At 52.7% G+C, this 26521-nt stretch overlaps 2 protein-coding genes across 2 annotated transcripts; both read left to right on the top strand.

Moving 5' to 3' along the window:
• The first annotated feature begins 402 nt into the window (after positions 1 to 402).
• PSMD11 (proteasome 26S subunit, non-ATPase 11) lies at positions 403 to 21278 on the top strand. The gene is made up of 14 exons (XM_054649466.2): positions 403 to 562; positions 2203 to 2304; positions 8180 to 8304; positions 10383 to 10454; positions 10771 to 10828; positions 12980 to 13174; positions 14186 to 14330; positions 14563 to 14623; positions 16060 to 16122; positions 17046 to 17171; positions 17686 to 17721; positions 18924 to 18975; positions 19810 to 19952; positions 20069 to 21278. Exons 1-13 carry the CDS (start codon positions 472 to 474, stop codon positions 19950 to 19952), a joined length of 1269 nt encoding a protein of 422 aa, XP_054505441.1. The 5' UTR covers positions 403 to 471; the 3' UTR covers positions 20069 to 21278.
• A 2775-nt stretch (positions 21279 to 24053) lies between these two features.
• On the top strand, positions 24054 to 26430 carry CDK5R1 (cyclin dependent kinase 5 regulatory subunit 1). Its single transcript, XM_054649467.2, has one exon. The coding sequence runs from the start codon at positions 24152 to 24154 to the stop codon at positions 25043 to 25045; it is 894 nt and encodes a 297-aa protein (XP_054505442.1). The 5' UTR covers positions 24054 to 24151; the 3' UTR covers positions 25046 to 26430.
• The last annotated feature ends 91 nt before the right edge of the window (positions 26431 to 26521 follow it).

Here is a 26521-nt window from a genome sequence, read left to right as displayed (position 1 = left end):
CGGCGTCTTCCCGCCTATTGGAAGGCCACGCCCCTTCCCGGGACCACGCCCCCTCCACTGGCCCTCGCGCTCTTTGTCTGCCAGGCCCCCTGGCCAAAGCCACGCCCCCACCTCAGACCACGCCTCCAATCCTCGCGGAGTGCCGGGCGCAGACCCCGCCCAAAGACCCGCCCATTTATACGTCATAGCTTCGTCCCCGCTCTCCCCGCCACGCCCCCACAGACCACGCCCCCAGCCGCCGAAACAACTCATCAGGCCACGCCCCTTCCCGCACCCCAACGGACACCACGTCCCCTTCCCTCTGCGCAGGCGTAGTTCAGCAGACCCCGCCCCCCAGCCCCGCCCCTCCGCACTCCCCGCTCGTTCCGCCGCCCGCGCGCCGGGACTGCAGTTCCCAGCATGCCGCGCGCGCGGAAGGGGCGTGGCCGCGGCGCCGCTTCCGTGCTGGCGGCGAGGCGGAGGAGCGGCAAGATGGCGGCGGCGGCGGTGCTGGAGCTGCAGCGCGCGCAGTCCCTGCTCTCCACCGACCGCGAGGCCTCCATCGGCATCCTGCACTCCATCGGTGAGCGCCGGCCCGCCGCCCGCGCCGCCCGCGCCCCGCCGTCGCCCGCGCCGCGTCGAGCCCCGCGCCGCCGCCGCTGCTGACTCACCGTGCGCGCCGGGCGGGAGCGCGGCCTGGGCCCGGCCCCGCGGCGCTGCCCCACGCCGGGACAGCACCGGCGGCGGCCCCCGCGCGTGGGGGCACGGGCGGCAGGAGCTGTCGGTGTGGGGCGGAGCGGGGGCCGCGCTCCGGGAGCCGGTGCCCGGTGCGTGCCCGCGGAGCCGCTCGGAGCAGCCCCGGAGCCGGGCCGGCCGCTCCTCCCCGTCCCGCTGGAATGAACGCGCCGGCCCGGGAGCCCCGATCGGACCCTACCGGTGCCGGTAGCGCGGGGTGTCGGGGCGGTTTTGGGGCGCGGTGTCACGGCCCGGTCCCGCCGTGCCCTAGGCCGGGAGCGCTCCGATGTTTGCGCTGCCGTTCTGCCGGTGCTGACCCGCACGGAGCCGCGGAGGTTTCCCGGTGCCGCGGCCGAGCTCCGCTCCTGACCGGAGCAGCTCCCTCGGGGTTCGCTTCTCCGTGCCCGGGCCCATCCGGGGGCGCTCGGTGCTTTGGGGGGTGCGGGCACCGCGCGGGGCTGGGGCGAGCTCGGCGCTGCTGGGTGTGCTTGGTTCTGGTGACCTCTGCGGGGATGTTGTCCCCCCGCTGTCCCCCCGCTGTGTCGGGAGAAGTTTCCGAGTGTCCCCGCTGGATCTGGCGGTGCTGCCCGGCTCTCAGAGCTGGGTTTGTTTGTCCCGCGCTGTTTTGCTCGTTGCTCAGCAGGAGGTGCCGCTTTCGGGGTCGGGCTCAGTCCGGACTCAGCCCCTGGTGTGGGTGGGAGCGTCAGGAGTGGCCCAGGCAGTGTTGCTGTGATGTTTTTCTCCTTCAGAGCAAGGTTCTTGCACTTTTGGTAGAGAATTAGAGGGGCGAGAGCCGCAGTTGCAGTTCCCTAGAGCCGGGGTTTTGGTTTTGTTTGTGTGGAAGTTGGAGCAGCTCCCTGTGCTGGGGGTGGTGGCGGGGAGGGGAGGGCACTGTGTGCTGGATAACTCACATGGAGCTGCTGCTGTGCACGCTGGGCTTGTGCTGCTGGCTGTCACTTGTCCCTTTATCTGCCTCAGAGCAGAGGGTGGTGGCACTGCCAGCACTCATCAGTGGCAGCAGGTGTGACACCAGAGTGGGGAGGGTGTACCCACCTCACTTTGCTTGTGCTGCACTTTATCCACGGGATCTCAGCTTCATACACAAAGCAGCAACATCAGCAATCCCAGAGTGGAGTGTCCCACCCCAGAAATGCCATTAAATGTCTCATTTGGCTCCAGCGTGCTCTGGTGGGTGATGCTGGTTCTGAGTGACACTTGCACAGCTGGACAAGCTGAGATGGTTCAAACCTGGAGCTGGAGTGAGCAGGGGGTCTGTGGGCTGGTAAGGCCCCTGTGGAGCACAAACAGAGCTCTCCAAACTTCCCTGCACTGGGTTTAAACTTCCCAGAGCTCTTGGGCCAGGCTGAGCTCCCTGGTGCCTGCTGGAGCAGGTTCTGCTCGGGGCACACATCCAGGAGCTGAGCAGCAGGAATGATTTTCCACCTGAAACAGCACTAAAGGTAACTTTCCTGCTCTTTTTCTCCCCAGTGAAACGTGATGTCCAGGAAAATGATGAGGAAGCAGTGCAAGTCAAAGAGCAGAGCATCCTGGAGCTGGGGTCACTGCTGGCCAAGACTGGGCAGGCAGAAGGTGAGCCTGAAATCAGGAATTGAGGTAACAGGGAGGAGATCCTGCAGCCAGTGCATTTATCTCCTTACTTAGTGGGATAGCTGCAAAAACAGCTTTTAGCAGGAAATGTTCTCTCAGAGACAGGACAGAAACTAAAAACCAAATAAAGAACATAAATATTAATCTGCTGTTGCTTGGGCCAGTGTTCCAAACAATGCACAGTTCAGTCTGTGGCCTTTGATGTGGGGCTGTTTCAGTGTGGGTGACTGAAGTTTTGCTAAGTTATGTTTGAGATGAGAGGTGTCTCCTGCTTGGTTTCAAATGGGAAAGTTTGTCCCATGAGATATTTTCTCACCAGCAGCTCCTCTCACAATCAATGGATTTATCTGCTGGCCATTACATCAGCAGCCCCTGTCCAGCTCTGCAGGGGACAGTCCCTCTATTGTGACTGTGTGAGGGGACAGGCATGGAGTTCAGTTCTCTGTTCAGTGATGGAGTCTGTTGCTGTCTCCTGTTTCCTGAAGAGCTTAAGGCAGCACTTGGTTGTTTTGCCCTCAGCAGTTTAGGGCTGTACCTTTCCCCTGGGGCATTTCAGGACACTCTGAGTGTTCTGTGCTTGGGCTGCAGCCCTGGGCAGTGGAAATGTGTCCTCTGGGCTGGGGAAAGCACCCAGCCCCAGCTTCAATCCCACTGCAAGGGACACCAGCCTGACTTCAGAGTGACTCATGGAAACTTCCTGAGGGCTCAGCCACAGCTCCAGGTCACAGTTTGTATTTATTGTGAAATGTCCCTTGGTGTCCCACTGGGAAAATCCTGTTGGGCTGGGCATTCCAGCCCTGGTCCCACTGTGGGTGGCACTTGGACAGGGCTGACTGGTCCTGAGAGGTGCTGTCCTTGTCACCTCACTCAGGTGATTCCTCTGATTCCTGCTGGGGGCTGCTTTTAGGGTGTCTGGGGATGAACAAACCCCTCAGATCAGCACAGGGTTTTCCTGCTCCTGCAGGGCAGAGGAAGCTGCTGTGCCAGTGCCCTTTCCTGGCTGAGGTCAGGAGCTCTGTGGGTGTCTGTGCTGTGCCAGTGCCCTTTGCACCCTGCTGTTTGCTCAGCAGAGATCACCAAACACGATCAGCAGGGGAGATGAGTGTGTTTGGGTAAAAAAAGGGGAAATCAGAGTTTCTCCAGGTCAGTGTGGATGTGCTGCTGGTGAGCAGAGTTCTTGTGGCCTCCTCAGCTCTGCAGAGCTTGGGGCAGGGTTGAGTTTGAGCTGAAGTTTGGCACAAGGAGAAGGAGCTCCAGGGTTATCCCAGAGGGTGGTGATTGATAGATTGATTTTCTTTCAAGGGGAAGGTTGAGGAATTGGAAGTAACACTGTTAACTCATCAGACTCAGGGCTGTGAGGGGGCAAACATGGGATGTGTTTGTGGTCTATTAAAGGTACCAATAACTGCAGAGTGACTGTGTTCTGGAGGGAAGGAAGTGGACTTGGTGCCATTCAGAAGCCACTTGTGTGTGTGCTGCTCAGAGGGAGATGAGAGCAGCACCTGGGAGGGAGATGAGAAAACACCTCAGAGCAGGACCTGGAGGTGTTTTCTGGAGTTGTGGGGATGAAGGACAGGGTACCCTGGCTTAGGGTGCTGCTGCAGCTGTGGGAAGGGCTCTGGCCCTTCCCCTCCTGTCACCTTTCTGGGTAGGAGTGACAGGTCAGGGGCATCACCAGGTACAGCTGCTCCCAGAACCCCCAGTGCTGGGCTCACACTGGGATTTCATCCTGTGGCTTTCACTGCACAGGGTTTGGTTTTAGCCAGTGGAACTTCTGGGACAGGTTTGAGGGGTTCCAGTGGCCAAATAGGTGGTGGCTGCACTGTCCCTGGAAGTGGATAAATTAAGTTCTGTTTGTTCTAAATCTGAATTTTGGGATGTTTAGAAACCTTCCAGTGCCTTAATGGGCTCCAGGAGCTGGAGAGGGACTTGGACAAGACCCAGGGAATGGCTCCCACTGCCAGAGGGCAGGGATGGAGGGGATATTGGGAATGGGGAATTGTTCCTGGCAGGGTGGGCAGGCCCTGGATCCCTGGCAGTGCCCAAGGCCAGGCTGGACATTGGGGTTTGGAGCCACTGGGACAGTGGGAGGTGTCCCTGCCATGGCAGGGGTGGCACTGGATGGGCTTTGAGGTCCCTTCTAAGCCAAACCATTCTGGGATTCTGTGACTCTGCTGAACTGCAGCTTTGTTTACAAAAATAATAATACAAGTGACCTTCAATCCTTAATCTTTATCAAGCAGATAAACTTGTAGATTGATTACTTTTCTTTATGACAGTTCCAGATTTTTATAGCATTTCCCAGAACTGTAGGGTTGGAATATCTGGATTGGGAATTTGGATATGTGCAGTGTTAGCTGGTGGAAGCACTTCCCTGAGGATGAGCTGCAGGCTTCATTTTCCAGAGCTGCTGCTCATCACTCCTGCAGAGCTGTCAATCCCACCCCTTTACCAGGCATTGCATTTTCTTTAGAAAAATAAAATCCTAAAAATAGTTGATGGTTACGTTGGTAGGAGAGAGAAATTTCTGTGGGAACTTTGAGGCTGCCTGGCTGAATGTGGAGTTTGCAGAAAGCACAGCTGCATTCCAGCTGTTGACTTGGGCTCTGCTTTCTGGGCAGTTCTGGGGCAGCTCTGGAGCACATCAGTGGGATGATAAACAGTGCAGTGTGTTCCACTGGAGTTTTCCTTCTTTGTTCTGCAGTTCCTGTGGGAATGAGTGTGTTGGGCACTGATCCCACTGGTCCTGAGGAGCTGGGGGGGCAGGGATGCACAGGAGGAGGGTTCCTGGGACTGCTTGGGAGCTGCTGGATCTTGGAGAGCCTCAATTAAATCCAGAGCTCGCTTTCCCAGCTCCCAGCAGATGCTGGAGAGGAGCTCTGTGCACAGCTGATGTGTTGGGTTGTGCTTGTTTGTTTGCTGTGTATGAGACCAAAGCATTTGCCTTGCTTTAAAATGATTGGGATTTGCATCCAGGACTTGTACTGAAGATTAAATAAACCCCAGAACTGGGTGGTGTGGGAAAAGTCATGGAGCAGCAGGTTCCTTGTGGAGTGAGGACTGCCTGCAGGTTGCAGTCTGAGGTGTGGAAGTAGCTGCACCTTAAGTGTAGACAAAGCTGCTTGTTTATGCTCTGGCAGAGAGAAAATGAAACTTTTCTGGGAGCAGGTGTGGCACAGAGCACCCTGTGGTGTTCTTGTACTGAGTCTGGGTGCTTTGCAGGGCTCAGGGTGTGTGCTTTGGGTCTGGGTTTGTGCTTTGGGTCTGGGTTTGTGCTTTGGGTCTGGGTTTGTGCTTTGCTGGGTCAGGCTTTGTGCTTTGCTGGGCTCTGGGTGCTTTGCTGGGTCAGGGTTTGTGCTTTGCTGGGCTCAGGATCTCCTGCTCTGCAGTTTGGGAATTAAAGCTGAGGATCACACTCGAGTTAAGTTCTTTTCTAAATCTGCATGTTGGATGTTTAGAAATATTCCAGGAGCTGGAGAGGGACTTGGACATGACTTGGGAATGGCTCCCAGTGCCAGAGGGCAGGGCTGGATGGGATATTGGGAATTAGGAATTGTTCCCTGGCAGGGTGGGCAGGCCCTGGCACAGGGTGCCCAGAGCAGCTGGGGCTGCCCCTGGATCCCTGGCAGTGCCCAAGGCCAGGTTGGACATTGGGACACCCTGGGACAGTGGGAGGTGTCCCTGCCATGGCAGGGGTGGCACTGGGTGGGCTTTGAGGTCCCTTTCCACCCAAACCATTTTGGGATTCTATGATGACTGTGAGTGATTGGAAAAAGTGAGTTCCACATGTTAAGGGTGTGATAAATAAGGTGTATCAGGCTTGATTAAACTTAAAGTAAATAGGTTAAAAAAATCAAAAATATGAAGAATCATTTGTAGATATTAATAAGATGTTGTTATAACAATTAGCATTAGCATTCTTTTGCATTACTACTAAATGAAATACAGAGGAACCCTTGTTTACATTTGTTTTTATTGGAATCCTTCCAAACTGAAATTCTCCTGATACTCCTCCATATACTAATTGAAATAAAATTAGACTAATCTCTTATTTTAGTTTTGATTCAGTACCAGTTTGGTGTAGAAGATTTCTGAATTAGTCATTCCCAGCTTTGTTTTGATTTTGCTTTTCTGTGGAACCTTGTAAACACAGTAGTGTGAGATCCACCTGATATTTGGGTGACACTTGGAAATCTGGGGCAGAGAGCTGTGATTTCATTGTGCAGACCTGGTGCTGATGAGTCAGCACTGAACCCTGGCCCTGCAGGATCATCTTCCCAAACTGGGAGCAGCCCTGTCCAGGACCTCCCCAAAACCACGTGGTGTTTGTTGTAGGAGACTTTTCACTTGTGCTCTGCACTTCCACCACGTCCAGCATTCCTTGGTGCCTCTGAGTGCTGGAGCTGCTGTGCTGTGACTGCCACATTCCTCTGCTCCCTGGCTATGACAACTTCAGTGTTTCTCCATTAAAACAAAAAGACATTTCCTTTTTCCACCTCTTATAAAGACAGGTTTTATAACTGTGAATTAATGAGGAGACTTAGAAGAGAAATGTAGTTAAATGAGATCAGAGCTGATCAGATAAAGGTGGAGTTGGAGTGTTAAGTATGGAATATTAATCCCAATATTTCCGGGTGGGACGTGCCTGGCCTTGTCTGACCCTGCTGCTGGGCCAAAGGCTGCAGCTGTGGTGCTTCACCTCAGAGACACCTTTGGCTGGCTGGGTGCTGCAGCTGAACAAATCCAGGCATAGTAGAAACTCAGTTTACCTCTGAAAAGGTTCAGGAAATGGTTCAGGAAAAGGTTCAGGCAGTGGTGAAGAGAAAAAGGAGAGGATTCTGCTGTAGAGTTTTAATCCAGAGTTTATTCCAGGATGACAGACCTCTGAACCTTGTAACAGCTCCCAGCAGAATCCAGACCGCATGGTCCCGTCTCCTTTTAAGCCCAGGGACAGGGGGAGGGGAAAGGAGAGGTTGGCACAGCTGAGGGGTTGGGACAGGTGAAACAGGAAATGGCATCACACTGCAACAGGTAAGGAATATGATTTTCCAGTGGTGGAGCACAAGGTGGATCCTGTCACAGCCATATTTTATGAAAAATCCTTTCCTTAGGATTTTTCCTCCTGAGAAGCTGAGAGGCCTCAGGAACAAAATGTAACCAATGGTTATCTGCTGCTGTGGAATGCACCAGGTGCATCTGGGATTGGGCTCATGTGGTTGTTTCTAATTAATGGCCAATCACAGTCAGCTGGCTCGGACTCTCTGTCCCGGACACAAGCTTTTGTTATCGTTTCTTCTTTTTCTATTCTTAGCCAGCCTTCTGATGAAATCCTTTCTTCTATTCTTTTAGTATAGTTTTAATGTAATATATATCATAAAATAATAAGTCAGCCTTCTGAAACATGGAGTCAGATCCTCATCTCCTCCCTCATCCTGGGACCCCTGCAAACACTGTCACAGGATCCAACATCCTGGGCTTGGCTAGGTGGGGCAGATTAAAGCATGAAGCTGAGTTAATAAAATCACACCTAAATGATAAACTCCCTCCCTGGTTTTATAGAAAAATCTCAGAGCATTTAACAAATCCTTACATTTTAATGGTGAGGCAGTTACAGCTGGGGGGAGCTGCAGTGGCAGGCAGTGCTGGGGTGAGGCTGCAGCCCCAGTCCCTGTGCAGTCCCCGTTTGCTCCAGGGCTCCCTGAAGGTGACATTTGTCACTCTGTCCTCTGGGTGATGCTGAAAAACCACCTGGGAAAGGTTTGCTGTGACAAATCCTGGTGCATGCCATGTGGGGCTGCTCCAGCTGGGCTCAGCTCTTGGCTGGGAGGGTGCATCTGATGTTTTGGGGTTTTTGCAGAGCTGGGAGGACTCCTGAAGTACGTGAGGCCCTTCCTGAACTCCATCAGCAAGGCCAAGGCTGCACGCCTGGTGCGCTCCCTGCTCGACCTCTTCCTGGACATGGAGGCAGCCACAGGACAGGAGGTGAGGCTGCAGCTCCTGCACCAGGCTGTTCCTCAAAAGCCTGCAACACCATTATCTGACCTAGTTTGCTTCTCACTGAAGAATTATTCATGTCAGGAAGCAGAGTTTTAATGCATTTGGATGTATTTTATAAATAAAACATCAGATAATTGAATTTATAACCATGTTTTTTCTGCAGGTCTCTCCCTGCTGCAGTTTAGAAATGATTCCCACCATGGGCATTTGTCTTAGATTCTTGTTGCTTCCTCAGGTTGTGCCAGGAGAGGTTTAGATTGGATATTAGGGAAAATTCCTTTACTGAATGGGTTGTCCAGCCCTGGCACAGCTGCTCAGGGCAGTGGTGGAGTCCCTGTCCCTGGAAAGATTTAAAAGCCCTGTGGATGTGGCACTTGGGGACATGGGTCAGTGCTGGGGGAATGGTTGGACTCTGATCTTAGAGGGCTTTTCCAGCCTCAGTGGTTGTAGGTGCAGCACTGGGAGTACTTTGTAGTGTGATCAGTGTTGGGAATGTGTTCCCAGGGAGCTTGAAGCAGGAATGGTGCAGGTGGTGTGGGATGGCACAGAACTGCAGGAGCCACTGCTGGGGGGCTGTCCAGGAGCTGGTTAGGATTGCAGGGGGACACTCCTGTGGGGGTGTTTCACTGCACAGAGACACAAAGTTACTCCTGAAGCAGGATGGAAAGGGTTTGGCAGCTACCAGGGGATGAACTCCCCCAGCAGAAAACCTGAGACAGTGCCCAGTTAGGATTCACTCCACTCTCATCAGCTCCATGGGATACTGTTGTTTTAGTTTTTCCTTTTTTTTTTACCCAGTTGTTGGGGTTTTTGGGAGCAGGATAAGGACAGGAGCACCTTGGGAGTGCTTCCAGGCTGTGCTGGCACAGGAGGGGTCTGAGCAGCAGATTAGGGACAAAACCCACCTGAAACCTGCACTCTGGGACTGGCAGATTGCAGGCTGGAGAGGTTCTGCCATGCTGAGGGCCAGGTGACGTTCTCATTAGCCAAATTAGCACAGAATTAGCCAAATTGGAACTGTCATCCTCTAGTGCAGGTAGCCCAGGCAATGTCCCTTGTTTGCTGCTCAGTCCTTGTGGGTGAGGAATGGTGGCAGAATGTTTTCCCCCTCTTTCTTTAACAGATGAGGTCAGGGGGAGTGGGGTGGGATGTTCAGGTGAGAAGGGAGAACTCCCAAAAGTGTCAGGAGAAAATGAGCAGCTGCAGACTTTTCTCAGGGTAATCTGGTGTGAAGGACAACATTCAAATGCAGCTGCAGAGGAGGAACAGAGTAATGGTGATGGAAATAATAAAAAGTCAGTAAAAATAGTAATTTTAGGGCATATTCTGAAGCCAAACCCAAAACCTTAAGGAAAGATGACATCAACCTGTGAGATCCTTGATGCAGCAATCTCAAATCCTTTCAGAAATGTTCTGAGGATTCTCTGCTTCCTCAGGCTAGCTCACATCCAGAGTGCTCCCAGGAGTCCAGTAAAGCAGTGAAATTGGAGATTTCTCCAGCTCCTAATGCTCCTGCTATCACCCTGTAATAAATTGAGACTTCATAATGGCTTTTCATAAAATGTTCACGTTTAATAAGGAGTGAGGAGGAGCTGACAAGGCCTGCAGGGTTGAGCTGCAATCCAGAGGTTTTGGGAAGAGCAGTTCCTGAGCCTGGCACCACAGGATGACTTACTGTGTGTTATGGGCCAGATAAGATAAAATAATACCTGAGATGGGGCAGTTCTGCTTTATCCATCAAGGGAGTCTCAGCCTGAAAAACATGGGAAGATTCTGAGTTTTTTTTGCTGTGCTTTGAAATGATGGATCAGGCCCCCAAAGCAGAGCCCAGCACCTCTGCTGCTTTATACAGATTATTTTATCTATCTAGGCCCTAAAGCACATGAAATTTATTTTTCTTTATTGAAAATACACCATGACTGTGGGTTTAAACTCTGGAAGAGCTTTACTGCCTACCCCAAATGCCTCCTTTGGACACCTCTGGTGTTGTTGGGAGCCATTTGGGGTGGGCACTGACAAACAACATGTCCAGAATTGACTTATTTCTTTCTGCTCCCTTTAAGGTTGACTTGTGTTTAGAGTGTATTGAATGGGCCAAATCAGAGAAAAGGACTTTCCTACGTCAGGCTCTGGAGGTAGGTGCCACATCCCAAACATGTGCAGCAGCATCATCCCCTTGGCACATTTAACACCTGGAAAAGTAGAGCACTTGTGTGCTGTTCAAATCTTTCTCTGTGTCAGGGGAGGGCATTAATTACATTGTAATTCTCTTTAAAAATGCAAGATTTTACTCCTTGTGTCCTTGTGCGGGAGGCCTTGCACGACTGGACCACACCATGTGACAAACACAGATGAATGTAGTGAAGTTTGTGCAGAGAAGAACACAAAAGTTCATTTTACAAAACAAATCTGTTCTGGTTTCCTCACAGCAGTTCCTTTTCTGTTCTCCAGGCCAGGCTGGTCTCTCTCTACTTTGACACCAAGAGGTACCAAGAAGCTCTGCAGCTAGGTGAGGCTCCCACTAGGTGGTGGTAAATCTTTGCTTTTCATTTACTCCTGCCAAGGAAAGCCAGCACCTGTGTCACGTTCCTTGAGAGGTTTTACAGGCTTTGAGTCTTAATTTCTCAGTGCTGGTGCAGTTCTGGCACCTTTTTCTGTAGCTGGGTGATGACAGCTCTTAGAGGTGTCTTTTTTTTCTCTGTTTCACCATCCTCACCCATCTCACCTGGGCCTAAGGCCAGTTTGGGTGGGGTCTGGAGTAACCTGGGAGGTGTCCCTGCCCATTTTTGAGCTTTAAGGCCCCTTCCAGCCCAACCTACTCTGGGATTCTGTGATTTGTTCATTGCAGATAATTCTGGGAGCTGTATCCAGCTGAAGGCCACAGGTTTGGCTCCTGCTGGAATATTCTGCTGTGGCCACAGAGGCTGAAGGGAGAAAAGAGCTTTTTTTCCAATTTGCTCAAACACAGCCCCAGTAAAACCAGGAAATGGCAAAACCTCTGTGGGTGTCATGAGCCAGGGTCTTAGGGAGGCTTTCAGAATTTGCCCCTGCACCACCCAAGGGATGGAAATGAACCAGTGAACTCCTGCTCTGCCCAAAGCAGAGTAAAGCAGGACCTCCTACAGCTCTCCTGGTGCTTTTAAAATGCTCATTTTGCAAATGACTGCAGTGCTATAAGTGAGGCTTAAGCTGTAATTGAGATTTAAGGTTCAAGTGAGGTTTCAGCTGTCAGTGAGGTTTAAGCTGTCTGAGGGGTGTTGGCACAGCCTGCTCTGCCAGGGACACAGCCTGAACTGCTCACCTGGGCCCCAGAGCATCTTAAACTGTGTGGTGGCATGAGCCTGTGTCACATCCAGTGTCCCCTGAGTGACATGTGTCTCATCAGAATATTGAGTTCATGGAATTCAGGATGGAATTAGAACTCATTTGCATAGGGACAGGTAATGAACTCTGGTTTAAACTGATCAGAAGCCACATTCCAAAGCTGTGCTTAATTAATTGAATCCCTTGGCTGGTGGTGGGACAGCCTGGGGAGTTGGGAGGGTCTGTGCCTCTAGGGCAGGCTCTGGTGCCCTGTCAGGCTGTCAGTGCTGTGCACAGCATTCCTGTGTGCTGAGGAGGTGCCTGTGGCCATGGGGAGTAGGTGCAGGCAGAGTCTCTCAGGGATGTTTCCAGGGAGAATCCATTTGGTTTTGGCCAGTTTCAGCTCTGGTTATCAGCTCCTGAGCACAGCAAGGGAGGAGGAGGATTTCAGGTGACAAATTTCCTCTAGGATTGCTCATTCTGTCCTCACAAAGCTGTGATGTGGCAGCTTGTCCTGACATTTCCTAGGCTGTCCCTTCCTGCCTCCTAAATCTGACCTGCAGATGTCCTGAGTAAAATCATTCCTTCCTCATCCCACGTTCTCAGGAGCTTCTTGAGGGTGCTCCATGCTGCCAGGGGGGCACCTGTGCAGCAGAGGGAAACCACCTGGGCATGGTGCCAGGGCGACCATCCCAGCTGCCCATCCCCTGCAGGGCACTGTGCTGCCCACACCCCACCTCTGCCACAGAACTGCTTCATCCTCCTGCTGGGGCCTGCCACTGTCCCACCATTATTCCCTCTCCCTTGCTTTTCCTTGGAAGGACAGCCTCACATCCCTCCCTGAGAGCCCTGGATGCTGGGGGGGTGGATGGCTGGAGCCATGATATTTTCTGAAAAATCCTTTCCTTAGGATATTTTCCTCCTGAGAAGCTGAGAGGCCTCAGGAACAAAATGTAACCAATGGTTATCTGCTGCTGTGGAATGCACCAGGTGCATCTGGGATTGGGCTCATGTGGTTGTTTCTAATTAATGGCCAATCACAGTCAGCTGGCTCAGACTCTCTGTCTGAGACACAAACCTTTGTTATCATTCCTTCTTTTGCTATTCTTAGCCAGCCTTCTGATGAAATCTTTTCTTCTATTCTTTTAGTATAGTTTTAATGTAATATATATCATAAAATAATAAATCAAGCCTTCTGAAACATGGAGTCAGATCCTCATCTCTTCCCCCATCCTCAGACCCCTGCAAACACTGTCACAGAGGGCCCCTGGAGAGGCTTTGGGTGGATGTTTTTTGGATATTTTGTGGGTGCTGATGATGCAGAGCAGCTCACAGTCCTGTCCTTGCCCTCTGCCAGGTTCCCAGCTGCTTAGGGAATTGAAGAAGATGGATGACAAGGCACTGCTGGTGGAAGTGCAGCTCCTAGAGAGCAAGACTTACCATGCCCTGAGCAATCTGCCAAAAGCAAGAGCAGCCTTAACCTCGGCCAGGACTACAGCCAATGCCATCTACTGTCCCCCCAAGCTGCAGGCAGCACTGGACATGCAGTCAGGTGAGGCCTCCAGGACCAGGACAGCACCCAGGACTGTCTTGGCACTTAATTTGTCTGATACTTGTGCTTTATGAGAGAATCATGGGAAGTGGTGCTTGGTGGGGCTGTCACATTCACATTTTCTGAAAAAAATCCCTTCACCCAGGATTCTTCTCCTGGGAAGCTGAGAAGTCTCAGAGAAAAATGAAAACAATAATTATTTCATTTGCTTCTCCTCCATTTTGCTTATGTAGAATGTGTTTGGAGATTGTTTACCCACAGGTGATTGTTTCATTGCATTCTGCTGTGAGTTGTTTGAACTCAATGGCCAATCAGGGCCAAGCTGTGTTGGGATTCTGGAGAGAATCACAAGTTATCATTATCTTATATAATATTAATATATTATTATATTAATAACATTAATATAGCATTAATATATTAATACTATTATATTAATATGCTATCTAATGCTATCTTTTTTAGCATTCTGTGAGTATCATTCTGTATTTAGTATACTATCTTTAGTATAGTACAACATTCTTTAATATAATATAATATAGTATCATAAAATAATAAATTAACCTTCTGAGAACATGGAGTCAGGTGCATCATTCCTTCTTGCCATGGGGGACCCTGCAAATACAAGAGTGGGTCTCAGGATATCACCAGTTCTGCCTCAGGTGGCATCAGCTTTGTTCCTGACACTTTTCAGGCCACTTTTGAAAGCTGCCAGTGGTGGAGGGTCCATCAGCTCCCCAGGTGCTGCAGTTCCAGCCTCACTCTGTGCTCCTGGCCCATTACACATTGTTCCTGACCCACTTTGCAGGCACTCACCTGAAGTGCCCCAAGCTTGTCTGTCTAAAAATGTCCTTGTAAGAGAGGGTGTGGATTTGCTTCTGCCAGACATGAGGCAAGGGGGGCACAGGAGGAAAGGTTTCTCTTCACTGAAGTCATAGATAAGGCACTGAGCAACCAAATTGTTCTGTCCTCTCCCAGCCATGCTCAGAATTAACCTGTTTGTGCCTCTCCCAGGTATTATCCATGCAGCAGAAGAGAAGGACTGGAAAACAGCCTATTCATATTTTTATGAGGCATTTGAGGGCAATGATTCAATTGACAACCCCAAAGCCATCACTGCTCTGAAATACATGCTGCTGTGCAAAATCATGCTCAACAGGTAGGTGGCAGATGGTTCTGGGGAGAACTCTGCCTGCATTTCCAAGGGAAGGGCTTTTTGTTGATGGGACTCTGAACTAATGGGCTCAAGCAGTGTCTTTGTCACCTGATCAGTGCTCCTGAATTTGGGTTGTAGTTCGCTGCTGTCACTTGGGGATTTTTGAGGTGCTCTGGGGTTTAAGCTGACCATGTTCCTGTGTATAATTCCTGTGCTCCCTCTCCTCTGTCTGCAGCCCAGAAGATGTGCAGGCATTAGTGAGTGGGAAGCTTGCTCTGCGGTATGCAGGAAGACAGGTACAGAAACTTAACTCTTTCTATCTTCCTCTTACCTCAATGCTGCCTTAATCTTCTTGTCAAACACTTTGCTCTTTTCATACCAAAATACCCATCACTCCTGAGTGTCCTGAACGAGATCCAGAACTGATGAAATTACCATGAGTCATTGCCAGAAGTCAGTTGCCTTCAAAGGGTTCTATAATGATTTTCACAATCAGAGAATTTGGGCTGCCCGCTTCATTTTCCCTGTTTTTTCTCCTTCCTCCTTTTCTTCATCAGCTACAAACTGCCTGATGCCATCAGCTCCTTGTCTCCCTGCTCTGAGCAGCTGCTGCAGGGTTTAAATCTGAGTTGCTGCTTTTACTTCATTGTAGCCAGTGCTGAGAATCCATTTCTGGCAGTGCAGCTCAGGCAGTCAGGGAGGTGTGAAATCCCCTGCTTGCTCTGCCAGGCTGGGAAAACCACCCTCAAATTCAACTCAGGGGTGCTTGTAGAGGGTGCCAGGGGCTGTGCCAGGCTGGGATCCTGCTGCCCTCAGGGGCTGTGCTCAGCCTGGGCTTTGCTGTGACGCAGGAGCTGCTGCTCCCCTCCCACAGGGGATTGGGAATTAGCAGAGCTCAGTGAGCAAAGGTCTGACGTGGGGATATCCCTGGTGGATCAGGAAGGGCAGCCCCAATCCTGCCTCATCCCTTTGCCCTGAGTGGCAGCTGAGGCTCCTCCCCAGAGCAGGGGATCCTGGCTGTGCCCAGGATGTGCTTTGAGCCAGCCCTGAGCAGCAATTCCTGCTGGGGGAGCAGGGAGAGAGCAGCCCTGGGGGCAATCCTGGAATATCCCCAGTGGGAAAGGACCACAAGGATCCAGTCCAGCTCCTGGCTCTGCATGGGGCAGTCCCAAAAGATGGGGCAGCAGAAACCTGGGCCTTGTGCACCAGAGGCACCAGGCTGTCCTTGTCCTGTCCTCCCCACTCCTTGGGCTCTGCTCTGCTGTTCCCTGCTGGGGTTACCACTGTGGGGTGTAAATGGGTTTGTTTGGGCATGAGGTTTTGCTTAATTTCAGCAGTTATGGGGTGTAGAAGAGACTCATCCCTGATGCTGTCCATAGGAGCTGCTGCCCTGCCCCTGTGGCTGTGCTGGAGGGCCCAGAATGGCCCTGTTCATTAAGCAAGTGCCAAAATGTGCACTTGCCTTAAAAATGACATCAAACTCACTCCCAACTTGCAGCTGGTGCTGTCAGACCCGGCTGCTTTGTCCCTCTGGAGATGTTTCAGGTCATGTCCTGCAGCTGCCAGGCTTCTCCTGCCCTCAGCAGCTGCTCTCCCTCTGCCTGTGGCAGTGACAGGGAACATTCCTGCTTTGCTCTTTGAGCACGTTCCCAGGCTACTGCACAGTTGGCATATTCACCCTGAGAGGAGAATCCAGAAGAAAATAACCTGCTCTGGTTCTCTTTCCCCACAGACAGAAGCACTAAAATGTGTGGCACAGGCCAGCAAGAACCGGTCGCTGGCAGATTTTGAAAAGGTGAGTCAGGGACACAGAGGATGGGCAAAAACCAGGCAGAAATGCCAGGTTTGGAATGTTGTAGAAGCTGTTACATCCCACTGCAGGAAACCATGGAAACATTGATGGAAGGCAACAGTGCATCAAGAAATAGCCCCCAACAGTCAACTGGTTGCATTTTCAGTGCGTGGGGGATAAACTTCCTTGAACCCAGTTTTTTCCTTTTTTTCTTCTTTTTTTCCTCTTTTTTTCTTATTTTCTTCTTCCTTTTCTTTCTTCTTCCTTTTCTTTCTTCTTCCTTTTCTTTCTTCTTCCTTTTCTTTCTTCTTCCTTTTCTTTCTTCTTCCTTTTCTTTCTTCTTCCTTTTCTTTCTTCTTCCTTTTCTTTCTTCTTCCTTTTCTTTCTTCTTCCTTTTCTTTCTTCTTCCTTTTCTTTCTTCTTCCTTTTCTTTCTTCTTCCTTTTCTTTCTTCTTCCTTTTCTTTCTTCTTCCTTTTCTTTCTTCTTCCTTTTCTTTCTTCTTCCTTTTCTTTCTTCTTCCTTTTCTTTCTTCTTCCTTTTCTTTCTTCTTCCTTTTCTTTCCTTTTTTTTCTTCTTTTTTTTTCTTTTTTTTTTTTTTCTTTTTGGAGAGCCAAATCAGAAGCAGTTTTCCTTTAGGTGCTGTGTTACTGGGATGTGTATCTTCCTAAATTTTTCCTGGTTTCAGCAGGAATGCTGCAGAGCTCAGGGAGAGGATTCCATGTCAGGGTCCAGTCCTGTCGTGCTCTGGGGCTCTCTGAGCTCCCTCAGGGTGGAGATCAAAGGAGAGGCTGTTGTGACCTGCTGGCTTTTAGCTAAGTTAGGGATTGGATTAGCCATGGGGCTGGGCTGGGAGGGGATCTCATCCTCAGAGGACCTTGAGGAGCTGTTGCTATGGGAATGATTTCCTCCTGCCCTGTCCCCACAGGCTCTGACAGACTACAAGGTGGAGCTCAGGGACGACCCCATCATAAACACTCACCTGGCCAAGCTCTATGATAATTTATTGGAACAGAACCTGATCAGAGTCATTGAACCCTTCTCCAGAGTACAGGTAAATGTTTCCAGCAGCACCTGGAGGGGCTGGTCCCTCTGTCCCTGCTGCTGGGGGTGAGGGGATTGTTCCATATGAGCTCTTCTTACTCTGAGCTGCTCAGCACTTTCAGACCTCAGGGTTCATCATGTTCAATTATAAGGAGGAGGCAGAGGGGACCTTGGGAAAGCCACATTCCAGAGTCATTGCCTTTTCCAGCTGTTTCTCTCATGATCCCTGCAAGGTGGCTTTAAACCCTGAAGGTGGCAGCATTTGGCTTCGAAGGCCTCTGTGCCATAGTCTTGGAGAAGAGATTTCACCTTTCAGAGTGAATTGGCTTTAGGGGTCCAGTCCATCTTAGTTAAAATCAGATGTGAAACCTGAAGGACCTGAAGCTGAAGAGTAGAGAAAACCACTGGGGATATTTAGGCCAGAGCATTTCCAGGCCCTTGAGCAGGTCCATGGAAGAGCCCCAAACCTCTTTGTGTGTCCAAAATGAAGCTAAAGATTAACTGAGTGTTGGTCTTTCTTATAGATTGAACACATATCCAGCCTCATCAAGCTCTCAAAGGTAAGAACCTCACCAGAAATCAGTGCCATGTGTTCAGAGGAGTTGGGCTTAAATGGCATTTGTCACTGGGAGCTGAACATGAAGGGTGACAGATGAGATCCACAGCATTTCCAGGCAAATCTCACCCTTGGGAGCTAAACTCTGACCCAGGCAGCTCCTGGGAGGCTTTGAGGCTTCCAGACTTTGCTGTGCTGTTCCCTTCCCCCACGGGTTTTACTCCTGGCTCTTGCTTTTTATTGGAGGCAGATTTTCCTCTGCTCTGTCGTGACCAGCCCAATCTTCCCCCATGCCCTGTGTTTAATCCTCTGAGTGCCCCCAGGGGACCCTTCCTGAGACCCTTTAAGATCCAGGATCCAGCTAATCACCCTGCAGTGGCATTAGGGACGTGTCTGTCACACTGGCTATGCAGCAACTGCTTTACAGATAATCCCAGACAGATTCAGTTTTAGGAGAATCCACTGTAATCCCAGCCAGTTGCACCCCAGTGCTGTTGTCTTGTACTGGCATTAAGGCCAGAGCTTGGGAAGTGAGCTGAGCTCAGCCTTTGTGCTCACACAATCACTGAATCATTCAGGTTGGAAAAGGCCTCTGAGATCATTGAGTTCATTGAGATATTCCCCCAGTACTGCCAAAACCACCCATGTCCCCAAGTGCCACATCCACAAATCTGTAAAATCTGGTGATTTCACCTCTGCCCTGGGCTGGACAATGCTTTCCATGAAGAAATTTTCCCTAATATCCAACCTAGACCTGCCCTGGCACACAGCCTGTTCCCAGACTAGCTCATGGTGTTTAGCACATCCATAATATTCAGGCTAAAAGCTGCTCTGTGCCCTCTGTGCCTCCTGTGGCCCTTCCTGCTGCTGGGCAGGAGCTCAGCTGGGTGGATTAAATAGAACTTGGCCAAACTCTTGTCTAAATCCTTGCTGAACTGAGTTAGAAAGTTCCAGAACCCCCACAGGTAGGGTCTGTGTGAAGTGACAGATACAGTGTCACCTGTGGGCCAGGGCACACCCTGCTGCTCCCTCATTAACAGCTGCTCCCTAATTTCCTGAGGCATCTGCAGCAGGTGGAGATGTCCAAGCCAGGCTCAGGGAGGAGCAGCTGCTCATGTCCCACCAGGGCTGTCAAGTGTGCAGCAGCAAAATTCTTGTGTTTTTATGTGTTCTGGGAGACTTTTAATTTTTCTGCTTCACTTTCAGGCTGAGGTAGAAAGGAAACTGTCACAGATGATCTTGGACAAGAAGTTTCATGGTGAGTGCATCCCTCAGCTCTGACTGCCCCGTGTTTGCACCAGCTGTGGCTGGAGCCCCCTTCCTCCTGTGACCCTGGGGGCCCTGCTCAGGCTGCAGGTGACAGTCAGGAGTGACAGCCAGGAGTGACAGGAATGCTGTTCCTGCTGAAGGCTTTTCCTGCTGCTCCATCTGCTTCCCCTAACCCAAGGGGTAATTTCAGAAATGCTCTTGGGTCCCTCTTGCTGTGACAGCATCCAGGGACAGTGTGGGACCCCCAGCTGGGCTGTCTGGCCAGGCTGGGCTCTTCCTCTTGGAGCTGCCCAGGGCTGTGGTCACCTTTCCCATCTGTTTGTGTCCAGAACATTCCATGGGGTGCTGTGGCTTGGCTGGGCCCACAGCAGGCTGCTGCCCCAATAACCCCTCAGGGAACCAGCTGTGCTCTTGGTTCTGTTGTCCCTGGCTGTGGCTGAGCCAGGGGAGTGCCTGGGAGCAGCAGGTTGGGCACAGAGCACTGTGGGGGGACAGCCCCTGGCACCTGGCACAGCTGCAGGATAAACCAGCTGTGCTGAGCCATCCTGCTGGGCACAGGGCCTGAGGAGGCAGGGAGGTGGTAGGGAATGGACAGGAATGTTCATCTCCTGGATGGCTTCTCGGGCTGGTCTCTGGGATGTATTTTTTTCTGGGAATTCTAAAGCAGTCCTGACCAAAATCAGCCAGTCCAGCCCAATGCATGAGCCCATCCCAAACCCTGCACAGCCCCTGCAGGTCTTCCTGGTGTAGATCCCTAATTCCTGCTGTCTGGAAGCTGTGATCCATCGAGCATCCCAGTGCTCACAGCAGCTTGTGCCCACAGGAATCCTTGACCAGGGCGAGGGTGTCCTGATCATCTTTGATGAACCCCCCGTAGACAAAACTTACGAGGCTGCCCTCGAGACGATTCAGAACATGAGCAAAGTAGTGGATTCGCTCTACAACAAAGCCAAGAAGTTGACATAGGTGAGTGGGGCCTCCCTGGGGGCTGCAGAGCTCCAGAGTCGCTGCTGAGCCCTGCCATGTCCCTGAGCCTCGTCCCCTCTCCTGTCGAGTGACGTGGCTCTGTTTTCTCTTTGCAGAGTTGAATTTGCTAGCTGTCATTTGGAGAGTGTGTGTGACAGGAGAGTGAAACCTTTGGGAAAATGTTAGGAGACTTTTTTTTTTCTTCTTTGTTCTACTTTTCGCTCGGAAAGTTTTTAAACTTCCTCATCCGGTGCATCTTGTATTCCAGACGATGCGTGTTCCAGTTTCCATGTAATCTTTACTGGCCGAACTTTGTATCTGGGGGGGGAATATTGTTTAAACAAAGAGGGTATTCTAAATAAAAGGAAAAAGGCTTACACTACCTAAACATGTGCTTTCCACTTCCTGAGGGACGGCAGAGTTCAGCAGGGACAGCGTTTTGTTACCAGTAGGTGCCCAAATCCAGTTTGTTTCATCTCCTCCGCCCCGAAATCGGAGACGTGCTGGCGGTGTCCGAGCAGCCAACTCGATTCCATTTGTACTGAACCAAACAAACCCAAAATGTACAGACTGCTGGTTTCTTTTCCATCCTCAAGGCCTGCGACCCCCTGGAAGCAGCTCCGCGATGATTTTGCTGCGGGCTGGAGCCGCCCCGGCCGCTCTGGGCGAAGGGGACGGCGCAGCTCTCCCTGGAGCCTGACTTTGCATGCTCTTGTTTAAGATAGACTTAGATTTCAATGTTCCCTCCCTCCCCGCCTGCGCTGGTAGGAGGAGCAGGTGACCACGGGGGCGGGCTCCAGCTGTGCCTCTGCTGCAGCAGCGCTGAGCTCTGGGTCCCCACTGAGGTGGGACAGCCCAGTGGGAGCTCCCTCCTCGGTCCCAAAGTCCTGGGGGTGGAGCGTGGTGTGTTCCAGCATGTTCCATTTTCTGGTGAGGTTTCCAGTAAGTTTTAATGCCATTTGGGCAGTGTAAGCTTCTGCATCTCTGTCCTGCTCATCTTTATTTTTTTCTTTCCCCTCTGTCTCTTTTTCCCTCTCCACCTTTTTCTTACAAAATTTATATTTTGTAAAAGGATTCTGTTTTATCAGGAAATATTTTGCCTTCATGCTGACTCTTAGACTGGCTGATTTTTCCCTTTTCTGTTCACATTTTGACCTCTCCGACCTTTTATTTTATTTTATTATTCTTAATTTCCATCTCCTCCAGTCAGTCGCTGTTTGGGTTTTTGGCACCATCAATATCAAATGTACAAACGGTTCTTGCTAACCAACACCAGGTATATCTGATGTTCAGATGAGTTCCAATAAAGAATTTTTTTTTCAAAAACCTCTGTCTCCTGTCTTCAGCCACCAGGGCTGATCCTGGCCTGGGTGCAGCTCCTTTACTTAGGAAGGGTGGGCTCATCCCTCACCAGAACATCCTTGGGGACCATATTTTGGAGACACCAGATGGGAATGTTTGAGGTGGCATCACAAAAGATTTATGGATTGTGACGTGACCCTGGCACAACAAGTTCTAATGCACTGAATATATAATAATAATTATTATTATGGTGAAAAATGGATTAAATGTCCTCTCACTACTCCAGCCTTTCCTGATCATGCCTTTGTGTTGGAGTCTCACACTGCACCAGGCCAGGCCCAGATTCCTCAAAAGGCTGGGAAGGAAGTTTAGGGTGTCTTTGATACAACATCTTGAATTTTTACATCTGAAACTCCTGGGACACCAGGTGGTGCAGGAAAGAAGCCTCTCCTCAGAGGGAGGAAAATGTGGAGGGTTTCACTCTGCTCTTACATCTCAGGCAGCAGAGAAGTGCAGTTCTAGTTTTGTTATTTTTTTAACTGATTCGTGAGATTCTTCTCCAGACATCTCTGTCCAGTTCTGTGTGATGCCCCTGAAGTGGCATTTTCCCCAGGAATGTGTCATTTGGAAGGGATTTGCTGAATTAGGTGCTATTAGAGTGAAAGAAAGGAAATCCATTCTTGGGATGGGCAAAGGCTGGGGTGGAGATGGATGGGGAGTCACAGAATCCCGGGAGCGCTTGGGTTGGAAGGCACCTGAACCAGCACCCAGTGCCACCCCTGCCATGGCAGGGACACCTCCACTGTCCCTGGGTGCTCCAGCCTGGCCCTGGGCACTGCCAGGGATCCAGGGGCAGCCCCAGCTGCTCTGGGCACCCTGTGCCAGGGCCTGCCCACCCTCACAGGGAACAATTCCTGCTCAACATCCCATCCATCCCTGCCCTCTTCCAGCTTCTGTCCTGTGTCCCTGCTGGGGATTGTGTCTGCTCCAGCTGACATCCTCCAGAGGGATCAGAACTGATCCGGACCCCACAGGTGACAATGTGACAATGTGACAAGGCTGGCAGGGCCCTGTGCTCGGGGCTGAGGGGACCTGAGCAGAAGCAGGGATGATGCAGCAGGGCTGTGGTGACACCAGCTTTGCTGCCTTGTGTGGGATCAGGGGAGTTTGGTGACGCATCAGTCCCTGGAATTGCCTTTGGAACAATGGGGTTTTCTGAGGCTCCTCCAAGTGTGTTAAAATTAGGGCCAAAACCCCTCAAATTGTAGAGCCTGGTTTTAAACCCTTTTGACTTAACCTTCATAGGGCTGAACTTAAAAAGCTGACAAATTGCTGCTTGGATCTGGGAGATGCTTTAATGGACAAAGGGAATTCTCAGTGACAGCAGTGCCCAGGCTGGGCTGTCACTGTCCCCATGGGTTTGAGAGGACAGAGCCCTGCAGAGAGCCCTGACCACTCCCCAGAAACCGGCTCCATGCCGGGTTAAATGTGCTCTGATGGTCAGGCAGGTTTTGGGGACAGGTCTGCCCTCACGGGAGATTTTGGGGTTTTTTTTGAGATTTCCCTGCTGTGGGAGTGGGATTGGCAGCCGCAGGTCCGGGGCAGGGCATAAATAGGTGTAAATTAATATAAATCAATTTGGGTCATTAGCGCCGGGCCGGGACGTGCCCGAGCTTCCCTCGGTGCTGGGCTCCGCTCCCCGCGGCCGGAGCGGGCCCGGCAGCCCCGGAGCGGCCTCTGAGTGTCGCTGCAAGGTCGCGCAGAGCCCGGCGGGGCCGCGGCTGCCGGTGCCTCCCGCCAGAGCCGGCCCCGCTCCGGTCCCGGCGGGAATGGGATCCCGGTACCACAGTGGGAATGGGATCCCGGTACTGGCGGGAATGGGATCCTGGTCACACGAGAATGGGATCCCGGTGTCAATGGGAATGGGATCCTGGTGACAGCGGGAATGGGATCCCGGTGTCAATGGGAATGGGATCCTGGTCACAGTGGGAATGGGATCTCGGTCCGGGCAAGGGGTGCTGGGCTGGGCCGAGCGGTGGCTCCAAGTGGAGCCATGGGAACCGGGGGATTCGGGAGCTGCAGGCGCGTTCCCCAAAACCCGGCCCGGCCTCAGAACGCGGTACCGGGCATTTGATTGCCCCGGCACCTTCGGGGCGAGCGGTCGCCCCCGGCCCGGAGCTGGGGAGGCCCCGCCGGGCAGGGGAAGCGGGGGCGAAGGGCGGCCGGGGGCGGTGCGGGGTGTGGGACCCGGGTGCGAATCCGGGATGTGGCTTCGGGATATCGGTGGGGAAGGGTTTTAAATCTGAATTTTGGGATTTAAAAAAAAAAAAATTTCCTTGCTTTTTATTCTTTTCCTCTCCGTGTCGTGCCCGGCCCCTGCCCGGGGGCTCGGTGGCTCCGCGGGCTCTGCGACCTCCGGGACCCCAACGCGGAGCGGGACCGGGGGCGGGGCCAGGGCAGTGAGGGGCGGGGCACCCGTCATTCATAAACAGTGAGAGGCGGGGCCTGGGTTGTATGGGCGTGGCCTGGCGTGACGGAGGCGGGGCACAAACCATTGAAGGCATTGAGGGGGCGGGGCTCCGCCTGCTGTCACCGTGCGGGGGCGGGGCCTGCGCAGCTGGGGGCGTGTCCGTCGGCATCTGTGGTCACGAAGGGGGCGTGGTCTCGGCTGCCGCGGCGGGCGCACGTGTCGGCGAGGGGCGGGGCGGCGGGCGCGCGCACTGCGCCGGCGGGAGCGCGCGCGGCGCGGGGCGGGTCCGGGCGCGGCGCTGAGCGGCGGCGGCGGCGGCGGCGGAGCAGCGAGAGCGGGGCCGGCCGGGCCGGGCCGGGCCGGGGCCGGGGCCGGGGCCGGGGCGGGCGGCGGGGGCCCGCCGGGCGCCCGCCGGGCGGCCGGCGCCATGGGCACGGTGCTGTCGCTGTCGCCGAGCTACCGGAAGGCCCCGCTGTTCGAGGAGGGGGCGGCCACGGTGGGGCACTACACGGCGGTGCAGAACAGCAAGAACGCGAAGGAGAAGGGCCTGAAGCGGCACTCGCTGATCTCGGTGCTGCCCTGGAAGCGCATCGCCGCCGTCTCCGCCAAGAAGAAGAGCTCCAAGAAGGTGCAGCCCAACGGCGGCTACCAGAGCAACGTGACCCACCTCAACAACGAGAACCTGAAGAAATCGCTCTCCTGCGCCAACCTCGCCACCTTCGCCCCCCCGCCGCCCCCCGCCGCCGCCGCCGCCGCCCTCGCCTCGGCGCAGAAGGCGCCCCCGGCCGCGCCCGCCGCCGCCGCCGCCACCCCGCGCCGGGTCGTGGTGCAGGCGTCCACCAGCGAGCTGCTGCGCTGCCTCGGCGAGTTCCTGTGCCGCCGCTGCTACCGCCTGAAGCACCTCTCGCCCACCGACCCCGTGCTCTGGCTGCGCTCCGTGGACCGCTCGCTGCTGCTGCAGGGCTGGCAGGACCAGGGCTTCATCACGCCGGCCAACGTGGTCTTCCTCTACATGCTGTGCCGGGACGTCATCTCGGCCGAGGTGGCCAGCGACCACGAACTGCAGGCAGTGCTGCTCACCTGCCTGTACCTCTCCTACTCCTACATGGGCAACGAGATCTCGTACCCGCTGAAGCCCTTCCTGGTGGAGAGCTGTAAGGAGGCCTTCTGGGACCGCTGCCTCTCCATCATCGACCTCATGAGCCCCAAGATGCTGCAGGTCAACGCCGACCCGCACTACTTCACCCAGGTCTTCGCCGACCTCAAGAAGGAGAGCGGCTCCGAGGAGAAGGGCCGGCTGCTCATCGGCCTCGACCGGTGAGCGCCCGCCGCCCCCGGAGCCGCTCCCGGGGGGATTTGCCCGGCGGGGAAGGGCGGGAGCCGCCGCCTCCCCACCCCGGGGGACTCGGGGGGTTCGACCGGAGCGCAGATCCCCGGTTCCCTCCCCCGCCGCCGCTTTCCAGCCGCCGCTTTCCCCTCCCCGTGCTGCGGGCCCGGGGATGCTGCGGCTCCGCCACCGGATTGATCCCAGCGATTCATGGATGGGGGGATAACGAGAACCCCCCCGTCCCCAGCCGATATCCCCCGGGAGCGGAGCGGGGCTCCGCCGGTCACCGCATCACCGAGACAGAGCCCAGGTAGGGGGGGGAAAAAAAAAAAAAAAAAAAAAAAAGGAAAATAATTCCTGTAAAGGCTCCAGCGCAGGCGGCTGAACCGGCCCGGTCGGGACTCACCGGGACAGAGACGCGGGCACGGCCCGGGGACCCCCCCACCCCCCTTTCCTCCCTCATCCCCCCCCCTTTATTTATTTTCTTTGAAGAGACTCGAATTCCCGAGCGGGTCCGGGTGACGGGAATCACCGCTACTGTTCATGAGATCAATGTGAAATGTCTTGTTCCCATCGTGCACTGGTCATGAGTATTGTGTAAAGGATCTACTTGAGTGTGCAAGCAAGGGGAGCCGCCACATGCTGCTATATGAATTCTTCTAGAACAAACCCAACGAACTGCAAACCTGCGGGGGGGAAAGAGAAAAAACCCTTCTTTCTTCTGTCATTGTTGCTTTTCCAGTGGTATTGCGCATGCAAACAGGAGCATTTTGTGTCTTCGGGAAAAAAAAAAAAAAGGAAAAAACGCATAAAAAAATAATAATCAAAAGAAAAACCTTAAGAGAGATGGCTGTAAAATTACACCCATGCACAAAGACCCGCCACCACCCCGACACCGCAGTCTCGAGCCGGTATTCCCGTATCAGGCCTGGGGACTGAGACCTTCTTTTTGGGTTTTATCGTTTTCTTTTCTCCGTGTGCTCAGTTCTAGTTTAGTTCTGGTCCATCGGGCGTTAAACTGGCGAACAAGAGGGAGAAATAACGTGCCATTTATTTTTATTTTTGATTTTTCACTTGAAGCTCTTCATGGCTGTACATTGGACCCTGCTAATGATACATGTGTACGTACGTTTTTTTAGTGCAATCTCTTCTGTAGATCTTTGTTGACCAAATTGGTGGGTATTGTTACTTATTAATTTATATTTGTCTCATTTTTGTATGTATGTGTATAGTGTGTTTGTAAGTATGTGTGGTTTATAACCCGACCGACTGTGTCATGGGGCTCAGTGTGCCTGTAATTTAATCCCCTTCCCTTATTTTTATTTATTTTTGTACTGTGCTGATTAAATAAAAATGCACTGACCATCCATTACACGGCAGCGGCTCGTGGCCGAGTCTTTTCTGCGCTCGCAGCCCTCGGAGGCTGGCGGTGGATTTGTGTTGACGACAGAGCTTTAACGCAGCCGCCGC

Source organism: Agelaius phoeniceus, chromosome 26 (genome assembly GCF_051311805.1).
Source record: "Agelaius phoeniceus isolate bAgePho1 chromosome 26, bAgePho1.hap1, whole genome shotgun sequence".
NCBI lineage: Eukaryota > Metazoa > Chordata > Aves > Passeriformes > Icteridae > Agelaius > Agelaius phoeniceus.
This window is presented reverse-complemented; position numbering and strand designations above follow the sequence as displayed.